The 19,865-nt window shown below is 44.2% G+C and overlaps 1 protein-coding gene across 1 annotated transcript in view; it reads left to right on the top strand.

The window, feature by feature from the left end:
- psmd1 (proteasome 26S subunit, non-ATPase 1) overlaps nucleotides 1-18,540 on the top strand; it is a 42,645-nt gene extending 24,105 nt beyond the window's left edge. Inside the window, exons 17-25 of the mRNA XM_010895958.3 lie at nucleotides 3,021-3,135; nucleotides 6,016-6,132; nucleotides 10,015-10,117; nucleotides 14,254-14,423; nucleotides 15,288-15,380; nucleotides 15,744-15,830; nucleotides 17,014-17,187; nucleotides 17,718-17,880; nucleotides 18,353-18,540. Coding sequence (XP_010894260.1) covers nucleotides 3,021-3,135; nucleotides 6,016-6,132; nucleotides 10,015-10,117; nucleotides 14,254-14,423; nucleotides 15,288-15,380; nucleotides 15,744-15,830; nucleotides 17,014-17,187; nucleotides 17,718-17,864 — 1,006 coding nt within the window. The 3' untranslated portion in view covers nucleotides 17,865-17,880; nucleotides 18,353-18,540. The remainder of the gene's footprint in view (nucleotides 1-3,020; nucleotides 3,136-6,015; nucleotides 6,133-10,014; nucleotides 10,118-14,253; nucleotides 14,424-15,287; nucleotides 15,381-15,743; nucleotides 15,831-17,013; nucleotides 17,188-17,717; nucleotides 17,881-18,352) is intronic.
- Nucleotides 18,541-19,865: the final 1,325 nt, after the last annotated feature.

Raw genomic sequence — 19,865 nt, 5'->3', positions numbered from 1 at the left:
AGAATTAGAAGACAACGATGAGACATGGCAGCCATGTTGGGTGACTAACCCCCCAGAATTGGACACTGCTGGGCGACCCTTGTGCCTTTCAGGGACCCCATTTCATATTTTGCAAACATTCTTTTAGTGGATAACAATTGTGGCTTTGAAAGTTTTGCCTCTGACAGGCATTTCTTTTAACAATACCAGAAACCTTACGACCTTAACCAAAAACCCTGTTTGGACGGAAGGTCAGTCTCCAGTGTGCACGTTTCATGTTGATTCAAGAATATTTGGGGGTCTACCAGAATAGCATCTCCTATGCTTGTTCGGGAATGTGATTGCAATTTGTCTTCAAACAAAATCCGGGGTTAACCAGTTGAGATGAGCTGGTAAATTCGAAAAGCCCAGTTGATTAAAGCCACTGTGAGAAATAGGGTTGCTTAGCAATTAATGTCCATAGAACGTCTTGGGTTTTATTACCAACATTCAAGGAGTTATTCCATTGCCACCTATTTAGCAAACTTGGTTAATATTCTTTTGTGTACTAATCAGGCTAACATATATGGGTTTGGCGCTTTAATATGTACAAAGATTCTGCAAGAGAGGATCAGTATTCCTTTGACCTTTTTCATATCCTTCTGATGATAACCACTTTCTCCTGGCCTATTCACTCCAAAACAAATATGTATATTTTTTTGCTCTGTAGAACTGGAAGGACCGCTCCAGTGGCAGCAAAGAGCCTTGTTTCTGGCATAGTTGTACCGTTGTGAAGCTTTAGTAGGTCTCGGATTTATGGAATCCCAACCACCATTTCAGGGAAATGAACCTTTCCGCGACATCTGAGGGCATGTGGTAAACTCGTCAATCAGGCTCCACTGTTCACACCAATGCCATTCTGGTCTTTCGCACCGCAGCAAGCCAGACAGCGACTGACAACTCCTCTCCTCAGTTATTTGCAGTGTCGACGATGTCTGTGTTTGACCGATTAATTCAACACATTGACACAGTCTGTGCCATAATAGATAAACCGACTACGGTAGTACTGCACACATTGTAGTGATTAGGGTAAAGCGACTAGTAACTGCTTATGTCACTTGTTGGGAGGGATTTTCTTTTTCCTCAGTGGATTTTATTCCATTGCAGTTGTAATTTCTTTGCCTTCAGGGGCAATTTTATTAATTAAGTTGTCCATTTTGCTGACAGCATTGGCTGGCTTTTGGCAGGAAATGGAATTTTCACTGAAATGCTCACTAGAACACGGTGCGCAGGACACAACGGGACGCTCAGGGGTGGGATTTTGGATTTTCCCTTTTCCCCTTCACATTCCGATTGGCTCAAGGTCAAAAGAAATCAATAGGTTACAAAGAATTGGTGAGGATGGCGACTGTTTGCAAGAAATGGTCGCCCATTAGCTTAGTGGATAAGCCATGTGTGGCCTTTCTTGAAAACCCACCTGCAAACAGTCATGAGGGCCAGCTCCTCTCGCTCCAGTCCCACTTCACTCCTCTTAAAACAAAGCCTATTAAATTCACATCTCAAGCGCCTAATGGCAAATGGCCGCTGCCCTAACAGCACAGTGAGTGCTAAGTAAAGACGCACTTTGGAGAGGCTGGGTCTTTGCATTTCCATCCTGCTCTTAAGTGTTTTGGAAAGTAAACCTATTCCACATTTCCTTCATTTTGAAGCACACAAGAAAATTTTGATTTTATATTTTATCGTACTCCCTGAATTGACTCCAAACCCGCTGCTCTTAATTCTTACCTTTTAGTGTGAGTTTTGCCTCTGTCACTTGGTCACATTGTTGCGGGTACATGGCTAGCTTAATGTGCAAACCCCCCCCACAATTCCAGCGATATAAAATCAATTTGGCGCACACTTTTGAGGATACTTTGAGTAGAATTCTCTGGGGATCAACGTCCACCTAAGTAATGTTAGAAAAAAGAGTGACAGGGTGTAGTCCATAGAAACTCCTGTAAGGTTTCCAGGGCCACGCCCTGAACCCACAGGGTAGAATAGGAACCATAATCACCTTGTGTAAATTGTTTATAGAAACCGTCTTAACGCAGCAGCCTAGGTTTTGGAGGGTTTCTAAAAGGTATTTGAGTCTTAGTTGAAAATGAAACAGATGAGGCTGCTCGTAGAGAAACGGTCGGCCTGTGCAAGCCAGGAAAATGTAATGTGTGAAGAAACGCTGGCCTTTACATGTGAAACATAAGACTGTTGAAGTTTCTGGATCGGAAGGGTTAGCCACAATATTCACTTAATTTAACTGAAGGTGTTAAGACTTTCTGTAACATTCTGCCAATATACACTAAGTTGCCACGTAGCCCAGTTTTCTGGCTTGGTGTAAAAACTTGCATCACCTAAATGGTGTTCTTGATGAATGTTCAATAAAAACTGTTCATTATTTACAGTGACTATTGAGTTGGAGTTGTCTCATTGTGGCTGTTTTTCCTTAGACTTCTGACATAGTTAGGCTAAGTTAGAAGGCTGGAGCCTTCCCTCCTGTACATCCTAATTTGTTTGGCTCAGTCTTTACTTCAGTCAGCAAATAAATAATTTATTCTGAGCGTAGACTTTGTTTTTACATTTTGCACTAGACGCATTCCATTATTCGTTAAGACAAATGTTTTAGCACAGGCATGGAAGCCCTATATATAGCACCTTGCGATGTTTGGTTGCCGCCCTCCATTGGATGTCCTGAAGCTTTGAGCCACCTGTTACCTGCACAATGATTTCCTAGTGGTATTAAAGCCTTGTACCTGGGGTCAGGTGGATTCTTATAGAATCACCTGCCATGTTGATGGCACCACTGTCCCTTCAGAGATGGCTGTATTACCAGGGGATTGGTGTGAGGTGTACATGCATTAAATGTTTCTTATTCTCATGAAATATCAGGAATTTAATTACAATGTCTTTTTTTGTTCTCTCTCTCTCTCTCTCTCTCACTCTCTCTGGGTCTCTCTCTCTCTCTCTCTCTCTCTCACTCTCTCTGGGTCTCTCTCTCTCTCTCTCTCTCTCTCTTTCTGACTGTACAGGACCCCAGACCAGTGTCCCAGTGTGGTGTCCCTCTTGTCTGAGAGTTACAACCCCCATGTGCGCTGTGGAGCAGCCATGGCCCTGGGCATCTGCTGTGCTGGGACCGGAAATAAGGTGACTGACACCTCATCCACACCCTGACCTTCCCCACCCCTGTTGGTGAAGAAGCCGTGAAGTCTTAACTGTCCTGTCCCCAAACTGCCCATAGGGCTGCATGTGGACCAGGGCAGCTGGAGTGCAATGGTTTGCAGCTCGGTTGAGGCCTAGTGTGGTTTCAGTGTGGACAGACTGCCACTTTGATTCAAATAGAACAGGCAACTGAAATCCTGAGTCGCCTGGAGTACCCCTGCAGTACTCCGCTAAAGTCTACATTAGAAAGAAGGGAAAATAATGTGGAATGAATACAATAAATGATTTGTGCACTAATGCGATCTCGGTGAATAGGTCTGTCTGACAGACAATATAACAGGAATTGGAACTCTGTAAACTTTTCCTGTATCCAAACAACCCGTTTTATGATCATATTTACATAGTGGGTCTGTTTCCAGGGGTGTGCCCAGTGGATCAGAGTCTATATAAGTGGTCGGACGGAGCGTGGAGGGTCTTGTGGATCATTTGTCTGGACCAGGCTGTGTTTCGGCCAGTCATTTGCGTCTGTCGTCTGTCAGCATACATAATGTTCTAACATCTTTCCAGCTCCAGGCCTATGCAAAGGCCTCTTAATGTTTACGTAGTGACTGCAAATGGTACATTTCTGCATGTCTCTGCTCAGTGCACACATCAAAACCATCGACAATGGTTGTCAAGAAGTCTGTTTTAACAATTATGAAGTGATTGATATTCACACCGAAAACCAAGACTGTCTTCTCTAACTGTATTTCCTGCGGGGGCATTTTGAGCTACAGTTGAATGCCTCTGACGTAAGAATGCTAATTTTAATTAGACAAGCACTTTCCTAGGGTTAATTTGGTTTTATGCACATTATAACCAACTTTATGAATAAATCACATTAATAAAAAAATGTTAATTCAGAACTAGAAATTACCATGGGTGTCCTTGCACCCAGTAAAAGTTGGTGTCTCTACCAAGTCAGTCTGGTGCTCTAAACAAAGGTAATGTGTTCAGGTCTAATAAATCATTTTCAGAGGGATTGACTGAGATTTATTTGATGTATTGCTCAAGTCTAGATGAGTTTGGTTCACTGTTTCCATTTGCTTGGCATATCACCACGAAGCTGTGCTTTGTCGGCAAGACGATTAAATTGTGGTTAGTGGAGGAGGGGAGGACGAAGAGGCCGCCTCTATGCCCAGAATTGCTTAACGATGTGGGCTGATCACTCACAGGTGCCACAGGCCAAGCAGAGTCACAGACCATTAGACCTGGAGCCAGGTGCCTGGAGGGAAGGAGGGTATTGTGGGCCCGCTAGGCCGACCTGGGCTCATTCTCCACACCGCAAATCTCCACCAATATGTAGGCGCCCGTCTTCAGGGAGAGACTAGACATTGTGGCAGGAGAATTGGCCACCTGTTGCGTTGCGGTTGTTTTTGTTTTACCCCTGGGGGTGGGGGTGGTCTGGGTATTTTCATTGTGGCTGTTATATCGGTTTGTGGTGTGTGTTGTTGAGCGGAGGAATTGTGCAGGGAAGCAGGTGGGATTGGATCTCATTTCTTGCTCCCTATCCTTCAGTGCAAAGCTGTGAACCGTGGTGAAGATTTGAAGGAGATTCAATTGGGGTTTGACAAATTAGGTAGAGAATGCTGGGTGGTAGATCCGGTGTGTCAGAAACCAAAGGTTTTCCAGCCCAATTTAAATGTTCATTTTCAAACTCACTAGAGCCTTTGTGATTTGGAAGGCACTACTGCAGCAGTTGCTCCTCTTGTCAGTCCTTTTCACATTAGCCATGAGATGCTTTACATTTCATGTAGCTCACTAATAGATAATAGTTTGACTTCCAATGAATTTAAACCTCTCACAGTGTTAATGCTATTTAGATCTGTTGTCCTGACACCACTGGTTCGATATCTTTTTACAATTAGATTTTGAGCCTTACTGAAATCACACTTATCCATAACCACGCTGTTCTCTCTGCCTAACCCTAACCTTATATATAAGATATATATTTATTTTATCATGAGACAGACTATTTACTTTGTAGCTGTGGCGTCTGACTTTCAGGCTATAGAATTTAGTGGAAACAATGTCTGTCATGTTCTGCATCAGCCAGATCTGCTGATTGAACCTGACAGTAAATTCCTGCAATTAAAACCCCCGTTGAACCACCAGGAAGAGGATGTGTTGGCCGGGGCTCTGCCGATATCTTGTCCTCGCTATCGCACTATGCGTGCGCTGTGGGTGGGGGTCGTGTCCAGACCGGAAGGGCTAAAGACAGGGACAGGGATAAGGGAGAGCCCTCGTCCTTGTTCCTTAGCGACAAGACATAATGGGAGGAAGAACTGTTGACCTCTGAAGTGGCCACGCCGCACAGCTAGGAGTTCACACAACAGATTCTGGGTGCTTCAGTTCTTTTTGCTCTGTGGATTATGCGTTGCTTGCAGATCCTATTTTATATTGCTTTTAAAGCTGGCAGTATGTGACATCACAAAACGCGTTTAATAACCCATCGAAGGGGTAGTTCGTTTTTTAATCTGCGAGTACGGTAGAGCATTCATGGGGAAGGCAGGCCCACTCTCCGACCCTCATTTGGGGGCGAGGTCGTCCTTGGCACTGCTGGACCTTCCTTTTCTCAGAATCTCGCTGGTTACCGATGCCAAACAGCTGAGCTGGCACGCTCTGCTTTGACCATGAGTCTCCTGAGGTGGTCTGAATCTTCTCACAGTATACCCCTCCAGTTGTGTTCCCCACTGACTGACTCAAATTTATAAATTGCACAGAAATCTTCCAGATTCTACAGGTTTTCTGGTCCACTAGCCAACCAGCGTTTTTTTGTGTGTGTGTCATTTCTTATTGCTGACAGTTTCTTGATGTTTGTTTCAGGAGGCTATCAACCTGTTGGAACCCATGACCAATGACCCGGTGAACTATGTTCGACAGGGCGCCCTAATTTCCTCTGCCCTCATCATGATCCAGCAGACCGAGGTCACCTGTCCCAAGGTGAGTCCAAGACTAATCTCCATTAACCCCGAACTAGTCCTGTGTAATTGGTCACAATTTCAGATGTTCTGGGTCATTGTGTGTGTCGAGAGGCGGTCGGAGCTCTACACCTCATCTTTTATCCATACGCCCCCTCTTCCAAATGTTTAAACAAGCTTATAGCTGTTAAATTGGTGTCCAGATGAGTAGCCGTAATGCTGCTTCTCTCAGGTACATTGTTGATTAAGGACAGACCTGGGATATCCAAATGAGTAGCCCTAATGCTGCTTCTCTCAGGTACATTGTTGATTAAGGACAGACCTGGGATTTTGTTGTGTTCTTATTCTGTCCACAGACGTTGGCAGCTTACGAGTATTTGAATGAGCGATGTTGAAGTTATTGGTTAAAATAAATTAGCATAAATGCAGTGTTTCTGTAAAATTTTGGGACAGTGAATGTTTTCTTTTTGTTACTCCAGGCCTACATCTTGAAATCCAGCAGTTACTGTCAGGTTAAAGTACAGATGCTCAGCTTTTGAATAAGTGCAATTGATGTATTTGTTCCATGTTTTAGAAATGACAACACTTTCTGATTTCGGATACAGATGACTATAATGTCCAAATCAAGCACTTACATTTAGTAATTTTCGTCGCATATCCTTTGCATGCAGTAACTGCCTCAAAATTGGCGATTCATTGACAAACTGACTTTAGGTATCTTCCTGGTGATGCTTTGCCGGGCTTGTAGTGCAGCCATCTTCAGTTGCTGTTTGTTTTAAGGACTTTTGTATTAAATCTAATCTTCAGGTTCAATTGGATTTAAATCTGGAGTCAAGAACCTTCCAGTTTTTGACCCTGGAAAACTCCCTAGTTGCTATGGCAGTATGTTTGGGCTCTTTCTAATACTTTAGCAGACCAGGTGGTTTTGTATATTTCTGAGTTAACGCTTCTGCCATCAGAAGTAACAGTCAAATTTGTTTGTACCCCTACAGCTCATTGAAATAATGCTTCATTCCTGCTGAAAAGTGATGAAATTGAAAGCTATTTTATCATGTATACTTGCATGCCTTTGGTATGTCATAGAATAAAGCAAAGAAGCTGTGAAAAGAGATGAATTATTGCTTATTCTACAAAAATTCTAAAATGGCCTGGACTCATTTGTTGGTACCCCATAGACAATAAATAACTGGATCATAGTGATATTTCAAACTAATTAGTTTGTTTAATTAGTATCACACGTCTCCAATCTTGTAATCAGTCATTCAGCCTATTTAAATGGAGAAAAGTAGTCACTGTGCTGTTTGGTATCATTGTGTGCACCAAACTGAACATGGACCAGAGAAAGCAATGGAGAGAGAGTTGTCTGAGGAGATCAGAAAGAAAATAACAGACAAGCATGGGAAAGGCTACAAGACCATCTCCAAGCAGCTTGATGTCCCTGTGACAACAGTTGCAAATATTATTGAGAATTTTAAGGTCCATGGAGCTGTAGCCAACCTCCCTGGGCGCGGCCGCAAGAGGAAAATCGACCCCAGATTGAACAGAAGGAAAATGCGAATGGTAGAAAAAGAACCAAGGATAACTGCCAAAGAGATGCAAGCTCAACTCCAAGGTGAAGGTACGTCAGTTTCTGATTACACCATCCATCGCTTTTTGAGCGAAAGTGGGCTCCATGGAAGAAGACCCAGGAGGACTTTTGAAAGAAAAACATAAAAAAGCCAGACTAGAATTTGCTAAAATGCATATTGACAAGCCACAATCCTTCTGGGAGAATGTCCTTTGGACAGATGAGTCAAAACTGGAGCTTTTTGGCAAGTCACATCAGCTCTATGTTCACAGACGAAAAAATGAAGCTTTCAAAGAGAAGAACACCATACCTACAGTGAAACATGGAGGAGGCTCGGTTATGATTTGGGGCTGCTTTGCTGCGCCTGGCACAGGGTGCATTGAATCTGTGCAGGGCACAATGAAATCTCAAGACTATCAAGGCATTCTGGAGCGAAACGTACTGCCCAGTGTCAGAAAGCTCGGTCTCAGTCGCAGGTCATGGGTCCTCCAACAGGATAATGACCCAAAACACACAGCTAAAATTATTATTCTGAAGTGGCCTTCTATGAGTCCTGATCTGAATCCTATCGAACATCTATGGAAAGAGCTGAAACTTGCAGTCTGGAGAAGGCACCCATCAAACCTTAGACAGCTGGAGCAGTTTGCTCAGGAAGAGTGGGCCAAACAACCTGTTAACAGGTGCAGAAGTCTCATTGAGAGCTACATAAAACGTTTGATTGTAGTGATTGCCTCTAAAGGTTGTGCAACGGAATATTAGGTTAGCGGTCCCATCATTTTTTTGTTTGTTTTGTCTGATTTCTATTAAATATGTAATAAACAATGGTGGATGCCAAATACTTTTGTCAGTTTCAAGTTATTTCAGGGGAAATTGTGCATTCTTCATTTTTAGTGGAGGGGTACCAACAAATTTGAGCCCGTCTGTACATCGCCAATGAAGACAAGTGAGCCTGTTGCAGTCAATACAGCCTAAATTCATGTCTGCCACATAATGGCAGACTAACCAAAACCTAGCAAGCCAAATGTCGCAATTGTTTGGAATTACATATAAAACCGCAATATTTCTTGTGAAATCAGTATGTACACAACTACCTTTAAACGTAACAAAACAGAACATTCTGCAGTCTTAATTATTTTATGAAAATCTGACTAGAAGTAGAATCCTTTTGGGGGAAAAAATGGAATCGGTCAAAAAGGACAAATATATTTTACAGGCCCCTTTATAAATGGACTTTCCCTCTTTTCCCTCGTGGGCCATCTAAGAAATGCCAGGGCTATTTTCAAAGCTCTCTCAGGTCTTCGCCTTCACGCCAACAGACATTGTGTTGCCAAGAGACAAGTTTTCATCTGGAGGCAGCAGTAGGCAGTGCCTTGTTGATCTGGGGGACCAGGCTATGTCGCTTCCAGTTCCTCTCCAAATGTTGTTCGGCAGGTGTGTCGGACTTGCGGCTTGTTTATGTAGCTGAACAGTACCTCACTGTTTGGGTCTGCTGGCGTGTTTTGCGCCCCACACACACATGGCACATGTTGTATGTGGCTGAAAACACGCTCCACACGACTGACCTCTGACTGGTTTATTTCTCTGTGTGATGTTAGCCTCCTGAAGCAATGCTGTCCTTTGTCGTGACGTGTGTCTTTTTTAAATTTATTTTTAAGTGCTCTCAACACAGGAGGGAATTCGCTACGGCTGTAAAATCACGTTACTTGTAGGCGGGAAGCTTATTTCACACAACGTTTTGAGTTTCTTTGTGTCTCCCGTTCATAGTGGTGTTTAAATGACATTACTATTAGCGCTTGATAAAAATGTTGCGTTTGCATGCGCCCCATCCCCGTCCAAAGGGTTCAGCCCCGCGTTCACAAACGTGTGATTTGTTGTAAAAGTTTCAAGAAGAGAACACTCTCACTCCTTTTCTAAATGTGCGATGTTACCAGACCTTGTATTGTAAGCCTGCGTTTTGGCAACGTGGGACTCCGGTTCCAGCAGTTTTGAATGCCAAGTGAATTTAGTGAGGAAAATGTGAAAAGGTGCCTAGAATCCGAGTCCTTAACCTTCCACTAAAAGTCTCTCATTGAAGTGTTTCAACTTTTTTAATGTTAATTTAATGTCTTGCATAATGTCAGTCTTGATGGTGGGCCTCGATTGGCGGGCGCATTGATTTAATCAGAGACAGTTGCCAAAGGGTTGCCTGCCAAAATGTTTCCAAATGCTGCTGAAAGTCCCCAAAACATCCATCTCCTTAAACACTGTGATTCATTGAGTGAGAGTGCCGGGACGATGCCTAGCGTGTCCATTGAAACAATGTGTTTGTGTTAATGTTTCGTCTTTATTGACACACAGGTGAACCAGTTCCGGCAGCTCTATTCCAAGGTCATCAACGACAAACACGATGACGTCATGGCCAAGTTCGGGGCCATCCTGGCCCAGGGCATCCTGGATGCAGGTCAGTAGGAAGGTGTGATGCCCCAGTTTAACTGGGTCCCTCTGGAAGCCACGGTGTTAAGATTAATCAGTGCCTGGTACAACAGTACTGAGAAGATCCACTCGACTTTGTGATTAGTCAGGCTGAAGGCCTCTTCACGCGTGTACAGGCATTCACTGTGTTTGTATTTGAGCTGCACATCATCTGCACACACACGTGTGTATGCATACCTGAATGTGTAGACTGTGGCAGAAAGGCATTCTCCAGTGCTAACACTGGGGCTTCTATGTTACCTGGAACGAAACCAGTAAGTTTCTGTGTTTTCTGCCCAAAAACACATCCAGGTGCAGCTATTTACAACCACACCTTGTTTCGTTGCGATGAGTGCTTGAAAATGCTACGCTGGCAAGACAAGGTGCGTGTGTGTGCGCGCGTATGCGCGTGTGCGTGCGTGTCATCTCATGCTGCTGAAGTGTTTGTTTTTGAACAACATTTATTTCCCATAATGCTTTCAGCTGACCGTGGAGCCAAGATAAAACACTGCCCCCCTCCCCCTCACTGTACCAAGAAACCACGACAAGATCTTCATACAGGATTGTTAGCCAGATCCAGATAGCAGGCTGAATCTCTTTCCTCTGTTAACTTCACAACTGCTGGGACACGGTTGTCTGATGCACGTGTTGAGGCGGGTTGGGGTTGAGTAATGTACAGGCAGCTTAGCTTGGCTCCTGTCTCAGATACGTTGGTATGCACTCACCAGCTACTGATTTCAGACAGAGGGAATTAGGAGGTTGAATATTTTGCCTTCAGTATTAAGGGGAGATAATTGGATGTCATGTCACAAACTGAAGTCGTTAGAGTTCTATTTTGCCGCCTCCGCTGTTTGTTAGCGACGGTTTTGGCGTTTTAGAAGCAGCCCTAGCAAGTAACAGCACAGCCGACTGTTCCCTCAGTCCCTCCAGGCGTTCTGTTCTTCATTCCAGTTAGGGGTGTTCATAATGTTTTTTTCCCCCTACCAAGTTTTCATTACAGTGTGGACTATCGTTATCAGAAAGCAATCTTTGCTATGTCGTAGCTTAGCGAGATGATAGGTCGTAAAGACAGGGCCAAGTTGTGTCAAGAAATTGCTAGATACAGCATTCCATTTAAAAGTGCAACTTGACATTGCCGATTCAAAGTGTAGGACCGCAAGCCGAAAACCACTGTCTCCAAAGTGTTTTGGGCAACAGCTGTGGTAAAGCGGGTAACCGGTTCTATGACCTCAAGCCACAGCGTGTCAAAAGAGGACATTTTTAGAATGTGTTCAGAAACCAGAGCGTTGTTGACGAGTGCTGGGGTCCAAAGCCACAATGCAGACGTCGATGCCTGAGTTATTAACGAGGAGATATCTCGTTGAAAAAAGTTATTTTAGTAAAAAGAAAAATGTTTTAAGAATAATATTGTGAATTGCGTCGTTCTATGCGGTGTACGTTTAATTCATGATGGAATGCTTAGAATTATTTTGTAAGCTTTTCTTTTCTTTGTTATTTAATTGTGCTGTTCTGAAATGTGGCCTATTATAACATACTAGAATCGCAATAGTCAACTCTTGAAAATACCTACTTTCCATCCTAGAATGTTGCACCATGTTTTTTTTATTGCAATTACTGTAATAAATGCATGTTCCTATGTAGACAAACAATGCCTCTCGTTTCCGGCCCCTAAATGTGAGACTTCTGTTAATGCCTCTCTAGGTTTAGCTTCCCTGAGGTCTCAGGTTTTAGCAGACGTTTGCACACTCATTGTGGCGCAGCAAATAGAATTTGTGAGTCACTCTGGCAACCAATAAATGCAGTTGTTCAGCGCATTATGGGGGCTGTTTTAGCTGTCAAAATAAAAGAGTCAGATGACCCACAAGTCATTCAACAGTGATTTCTTGGTGGAAAGTGAACTCTGAATGTGGCAAGGGAAACAGCCTTTGATTCACCCACCATTGTCTGATCTGATTTCATGTTGGTCCCATTTCCAGTGGTCTCGCCTGTTATATTGTCTTTTAATCAAAGGGTTTCTGTGGGTTATGTTTATTTTGTACATTATTTGTATGCGGTTTATAGGAAGAGCTCCTGTCTCCAGACACTGATTTAAATCCTCTTCCTGACACTCCTCTGCTCCTCTTCCTCCCTCCCTTCTCTAGCGGCTTGCCAGAGGTCAAGGGAGGTCTGTTATTCTACCCTTTCTGCACCCTGACCCACTCATCAGAACCAAGCAAATGTGTTTATAAAAAACTCAGTGCATTTTATACATCAGCGGTTTTCCCAAACTGCTATGCTGACCATCAGCCTAAAACCCCAAAGAGCAACAGAAACTCTGCTGTAGGGCAGGGACCTGGGAAAAGAAACCTAGAAAGGAGCCAGGCTCTGAGGGGAGGCTTAGCCTCTTCTGGCTTCACTTCAAAGCGGAAAAATACTCTTACTAGCTCGTGCCAGATCATTGTCTTGCCGGAATTTGTTGTCCACTGAATCTTGTTAATCTACAGGTCATGTTATTGCTGGTGGAAACAATATTGAGCTCTTTGGCCATAAAGACGTAATAAAGTGGATTGCCTTAACTGTGTTTAGTTACCCCCTACTAATGTTTCTCTTTCTGTCTGTGGCACTCCAGTTTTTATTCTTGGTTCAACAATACATGTTTAGGACAAGGGATTCTAATGTCCCATAACTATTTAACCAAGACACCCATATCTGTGTTCGTTATGCATTGGAGTTTATGGTAGCAGCACAACTATATCATCAGGACCGTGAAATATGAACCCAATCGTAGTTTCAACAACCTACAACACGAAAACATACCATAACCGTTTTTGCTAAAGTAGTAAAAGACGAATCCACAGCCCATCTTCAAATTCTGATGACTGGTCACGTTTATGATGTTAATTCTATGGAATCTTGCAATCTTGAATCTAAGACCTACAGTGGGGCAAAAAAGTATTTAGTCAGCCACCAATTGTGCAAGTTCACCCACTTAAAAAGATGAGAGGCCTGTAATTTTCATCATAGGTACACTTCAACTATGAGAGACAAAATTAGAGAAAAATCCAGAAAATCACATCTGATTTTTTATGAATTTATTGGTAAATTATGGTGGAAAATAAGTATTTGGTCAATAACAAAAGTTGATCACAATACTTTATATACCCTTTGTTGGCAATGACAGAGGTCAAATGTTTTCTGTAAGTCTTCACAAGGTTTTCACACACTGTTGCTGGTATTTTGGCCCATTCCTCCATGCAGATCTCCTCTAGAACAGTGATGTTTTGGGGCTGTCGCTGGGCAATACGGACTTTCAACTCCCTCCAAAGATTTTCTATGGGGTTGAGATCTGGTGACTGGCTAGGCCACCCCAGGACCTTGAGATGCTTCTTATGAAGCCACTCCTTCGTTGCCTGGGCAGTGTGTTTGGGATAAATGCTGAAAGACCCAGCCACGTTTCATCTTCAATGCCCTTGCTGATGGAAAGGTCTTCACTCAAAATCTCACGATACATGGCCCCATTCATTCTTTCCTTTACACGAATCAGTCATCCTGGTCCCTTTGCAGAAAAACAGCCCCAAAGCATGATGTTTCCACCCCCATGCTTCACAGTAGGTATAGTGGAGTTTGGAGTGCGACTGTTTGAGGTTGTGGACAGGTGTCTTTTATACTAATAACAAGTTTAAACAGGTGCCATTAATACAGGTAACGAGTGGAGGACAGAGGAGCCTCTTAAAGAAGTTACAGGTCTGTGAGAGCCAGAAATCTTGCTTGTTTGTAGGTGACCAAATACTTATTTTACAGAGGAATTTACCAATGAGTTCATTAAAAATCCTACAATGTAATTTTCTGGATTTTTTCCCCCTCATTTTGTCTCTCATAGTTGTAGTGTACCTATGATGAAAATTACAGGCCTCTCTCATCTCTTTAAGTTGGAGAACTTGCACAATTGGTGGCTGACTAAATACTTTTTTGCCCCACTGTATGTGTGGAATCTCCAGTTGTCTTAACCTTGTGTTGTTGAACCCGTTTTTCATTGTGTCTGCTGTCTGTTCTAATTCTCAGGCTGATGGAGGGAAGATTATCTCAGCTGTATTGAACCTGTCTGATCTCTCTCTCTCTGTGTGTGTGTGTGTGTGTGTGTTACAGGTGGCCGTAACGTCACCATTTCCCTTCAGTCCAGGACCGGCCACACCCACATGCCATCAGTGGTGGGCCTACTGGTGTTCACGCAGTTCTGGTTCTGGTTCCCACTCTCACACTTCCTCTCCCTGGCCTTTACCCCGACCGCCATCATCGGCCTCAACAAGGACCTTAAGGTAAACACACGCTCTCTTAACCGTGGAATAATGGATATTTGTCATGTAGCACACAAGGACACACTTGGATTTGGCTCCAGTGTTGAACCCAAACCCCTTTGGGTCACCGGGGAGCCACCTGGACGTGCCTCTGGGAGCAGTAAGGATCACTAACCATAGACCACCTGCCAAACCGGGGAGGCGGCCTGCTGTGTCGGCAGGGTGTGTGAGAGGATCCCGTTTTATACCAGGACAGCGTTCCGCATTGTTAACTGTTTTTTCTGTGTGCCGTCCTTGGCCCTGGAGCACAGTTGTCTCAAGGCATTCCGATCTCCAGAGATTATCGCCGCGGCCTCTTGCTTCTGTAGATTTGGTGCCCCGCCAGCTCGTGCGCCGATGCCAGAGGCTGAGTGTGACCCGTGTCGGTCTTAAGGGGGACGTTCTCAACCTTGTTGAACCACACCAGAACCACCCGACACCACAGAGGTCCAGGCCCTCAGCTTAAGGGTCTAGCCCAGGCTGTGCTAATGGTCTACCCCAGGGGTAGAATGTGTCCAGGCTGAAACGAGCGCAGACCCGGTTTGGGCCTCTGGGTTTATGGACCAGTTATCCCCCAGATAGACCGGTGTCTCCACCTGTTCTGTCTACGGCAGTGACCGGCAATCGTTCCCGGTGTCACCCATTGTTTTGGCTTCCAGAGGAAGGAGCCCCTTGCAAACATTAATGGTTTAGGAAAGGAAGTGACAACCGATTCCAGAACGACCTGCGGCACAGCTGAACCTCCTTGAACCTCAACCGCCTTGTTTTCCTCAGGGGGGGTGTAAGTCGGACCATGACATTTAATGTGCTGAACTTTATTGAACTCTGCCCTCCCCTCCACCCCAGATGCCCAAGGTGCAGTATCGTTCCAACTGTAAGCCCTCCACCTTCGCCTACCCCCCAGCCCTGGAGGTGCCCAAAGAGAAGGAGAAGGAGAAGGTGAGTCCCTGAACGGTGAAATGATGTGGCTGTTAAGTCGACCTGAATTAAATGTCCTGAGCCGAGATGATACATTTTCTATTACAGTCCCCATTTGAACTCTTTCAATTACATGCCTTCAGTCCTAGAATGTTATTTTAACCGCACAGTCTAAGCCAGAATCTATCTCTGGTATTTTTTTTTTAAAAACCTACATGCATTTTAATGCAGTAATAAAAAAAAGAAAACTAGTTGGCATTTCGCGGTTCAGTAGTCTCATGCATTTTAAGTGTTTGTGTGATTTGCCCTCAGTGACAGAAATACCGTTTTACCTCTGTGTGCAGTTCTTGATCCAGTCTCTCCCCTCCTCGTTATTCATAATAGGTGTCTACAGCAGTTCTGTCTATCACAGCCAAAGCCAAGAAGAAGGAGAAGGAGAAGGAGAAGAAGGAGGAGGAGAAGATGGAAGTGGTGTGTGCAAACAAAACTCATCATTTTATACTATTTATTATTTTACTTATCTCGTTTTATAATCTTTCCTCGAGCAGTTCTGCAGAACACATCCCAAACAGAGCTCTGCTAAATATCCTGCAAATAGGAGGACATTGTTTTACAGACCAGTAACATAGACACATCGGGGAGGGGGGCTGTTTTCAACACCCACGTTAGCCCTACTGCTGCTCTGCTTTCAGTGGGGTTGTCTGATCCTTCTTGGCCTGTTTGATGGTCTCCACCATGAAAGATTTCATGTCCTCGTTGAGCGACGTTGGATGGGCATATTTTTGAGTCAGTAGAAGACTGGGGGTGTTTAAGCCCCCAGTTTGTATCAGTATTTTTCTTTAGGCATTTGTGTTTGTTTCTTCTTTCACAGAACGTGTGGGAGTGTTTGTTTTAGTAAAAACACACCCTTGGACAGGTTGTCATGGTCCACTTGACAGATCAAGCCGGTGGCTTTAGCCTGTTAAACAGCATAACCCCCCCCCATGTTTATATAGAACATGTGCTGTGTAGCAAACATGCTTCTCCGACATTTAGAACAAGGAATCCCTTTGGCTCATGAACAACTCTTTGCAACGGTCAAGAACATTCTTTGCAAAGTAATGTAGCCATGATTACACTTCTCCTGTTTCAGCCTAAACCCAACTGGTTTGAGCCTGTGTTTTTCAAAGGAATTCATCTGCCAAAGATTTTTCTCCTCATCTCTCGGGGAGTGGGTTGTTTTATGTTGAATGCTGGAGCTGATGTGTAATCAGTTATCTGCGTTTTTTTTGTTTTTTTTTACTTGTTTCAGACTGAGGAGTTATGTTTCCAAAGTTTTTTTTGTTTGTTGAGACTCCAAATGCAATCCCCTGTTCATACTTGACACATGGGAAGTATTCAGGGTAGCGTAGTCATTACAGCATCTGACTACTAACCGGAAGGTTGCGCAAAACCCAGAGCCAACGAGGTAAAACATTAGTTCCTCCAAGTTGACCTTGGTCGCTGGTCTTTGCTGCTAATGAGTTGTAAGTGATACTTACCAGGTAAAATTGGGCTAACAAAAAGATATAAGCGGGTGTTGGCATTGTCCTGAATATTTCAGAGTCAAGGAGCGAGTTTCCTTTCGGCTGTGAATTGTGAAGACCGCTCTGCATTCTGTTTGTTGTACTGTCAGGAGGTGCAGGAGGCTGAGAAGGAGAAGAAAGATGAGGAGAAGGAAAAGGAGAAAGAGAAGAAGAAAGAACCTGAGCCCAGCTTCCAGCTGATGGAGAACCCAGCCAGAGTGATGCCCGCCCAGCTCAAAGTCCTCACCATGCCCGAGACGTGCCGATACCAGCCCTTCAAACCGGTGAGTGCTGTGCTCGCGATTCCAGCCTTTATCAGCCATCTTCTATTTCTAACCAATCTTTCCACCCAAGAGTATGCCCCTGTGTGTGGGCGGTTGGGCTTGCCGGGATATTAAATCTGTGACCTTGAACACTGTTGACTTGAGACAAAGCGATCCCATTGTTGTGGCGTCAGGGTGTGCCTTCCATAGTAGTTCCCTGGGTATCAGAGCCTGTTCCGTAGAAGGCCTCCTGAGCATGCAGCCGCTTTGTAATTTGATTGACGACTCAGTCTTTGCTAGCTGCCCAGTGGTGACATAGCCCCACCAAACGTGTGTGGCCAGCTCTCAGCACGTCTGATTTACTTTGGACATGAAGCCCCAGCGCCTCACCAGGCATCACTATGCATCACTATACACCTGTGCAGTGTGAAGTAACCCAACCGTCCACGCTAGAGCTGTATGTCCAGGCACTCCGTTAGCCCAGGTATACTGGCCAGGGATAACCTGTTGTAGCGGGTCTATAATTAATAGTACTCTCTGTCTGTTCCCAGCTTCACACCGGTGGCATCATCATTATGAAGGACACCAGCGAGGAAGAGGAAGAGCTGGTGGAGCCCGTCTCTGCCCACGGCCCCAAGATTGAGGAGGAGGAACAAGAGCCAGAGGCCCCTGAACCCTTCGAGTATGTTGACGAGTGAAGAGCCTCTTAAAAAGGTTTGTGTGTTACACCAGCGTTTTGGCAGATTATGGATCAAAATGTTTCACGTGGTTTTTAATGGTTCTCGAAGACATTCGCAATGGGTTTGTCTCAATGTATTTTTGTCTAGAAACGGTTCTGTTGAGCTAGGGAACAATGCTGCCATTTAATTCTTGAGGACGACCTCTATCTGCAGTGCCTGGAACTGCACCCCACAGTGAGCTGGGCTTGATTGTGTTATCGATTTATGGTGGCAGTTGTTTGAATTGGTCCCCATTACCTGCCCGGGGGGATTATACTGTATCCATTATACTAGGTATCCTTATAATCTCTTAGAGCCTTGTCGGGAGGTGTCCTTATAATCTCTTAGAGCCTTGTCGGGAGGTATCCTTATTATCTCTTAGAGCCTTGTCAGGAGGTATCCTTATAATCTCTTAGAGCCTTGTCGGGAGGTATCCTTGTAACCACTTAGTCTTCTCTGTTTCACAGGTGGTGCTCCCAGGCTTCTACAGGAAGAATTCAACATCCCAGCATGCATCCCTTTATCTCCCCTCCTCCACCTTTTACACGTTCCTTCCCTGTCCTGGCCCCCCTTTGTCAGACAGGGAATGTTTTACATTCTCTTGTTAAATGCTCTAATTTTCTGTCAGTACAATAAAAAAAGGATATATATTGGAGAGTGGAGAATGTGTCCTTACTGTTGTTCCTGCATACGCTGCATGTGTGCGTGGTGTAATCCTACACCTTCAGGCTGGTTTATATCCCTTGGCAGTGATTGCTCACCGGGATGCCCACCCGCCGTGACCCTGCCCAGGGTAGCGCCCTCTGCAGCACGCCCCGCAGCGGGATGTTCCGATTTTCAGGGAAGAGCCTCTCGAGGCTTCCGCGTTTGGATGTTAACGCGGTGACACTGCAACTAGACTCCTCCACAATTTCCTGATTGGTTGGACAGAGTTAAAGATTACTGACCGGGATATCTTTCAGACAAGGCGATACACCGTGGAACATACCCAGGGCTTCAACACACACACACACACACACGCACTGAATGCAGGTACATTTGCATTGTCATACACACTTTGATGTTAGAGTCCAATAAAATAATGGGCATCAACATTCATTTTAGTCAGGCTTCATATTGCATCCCGTTAAGACTAGTTGACAGGAAATGACAGATTAACTAGATGCGACTGTCACTGAATTTTTTGTTAACAGGCTCCTGTCATTTATTACATGCTGAGGGTAGAGAATCTGAAGGATTTTTGCTCCTTTGTACTAGATTGCTAAAACATCACAAATCGAACCCAGAGCCCTGACATCGCAAGCACCATGCTTTTAAAAAATATAATTTTTTAGACAGGCTTGAAATGGGCAACAACCAAAAACATAGGTTTTGCTTCTTTTTTTTTTATGAGCCAAAAAATGTACAGATCTATTTGACTGTATCAAAGGTTAGAGGGCTAACTAGATTATCTTGCTCTGTACTAAACCTGTGTATCCAGATCTGTCCCTGATTTATATGAAGTGGACGAATTGTTCTCGACCCCAATGTTGTTGATTTTTCTTTATTGTTAATTGGACGCACCAGTTTCCCAGGTCTAGATCAGTCAGAGGGGAAAAGAGCTGTGGGATTGGCTTCGAGGTCCAGTTGAACCAGAGGGATTTAAAATTCCGAGCATTCCTACTTGCGACGTGCATGTTCCATGGAATAACAACAACATCCTGAAATCCTCTTAACAACGTTCCAATTCTTAATGGAGTCAAGTAACCACATTCAGCTTCATTGAGGAATCATTTAAACACTCCTAATGAAATGATACACTGAGGGATTATTTCTCATTCCTTTAGGTGGTAGGAACCAGCTGTTGCTATTGGCACTGTCATGTGCCTTGGCTACTGTGGCAGTGACTGCATGCAGTAAATATATTTATCTAAATCTAATCGAATAACCTGATACAATCCAAGTACAAACATTTGTTTGACTTATCACCAAGGCAACGTC

Source organism: Esox lucius, chromosome 8 (assembly GCF_011004845.1).
Source record: "Esox lucius isolate fEsoLuc1 chromosome 8, fEsoLuc1.pri, whole genome shotgun sequence".
NCBI lineage: Eukaryota > Metazoa > Chordata > Actinopteri > Esociformes > Esocidae > Esox > Esox lucius.
This window is presented reverse-complemented; position numbering and strand designations above follow the sequence as displayed.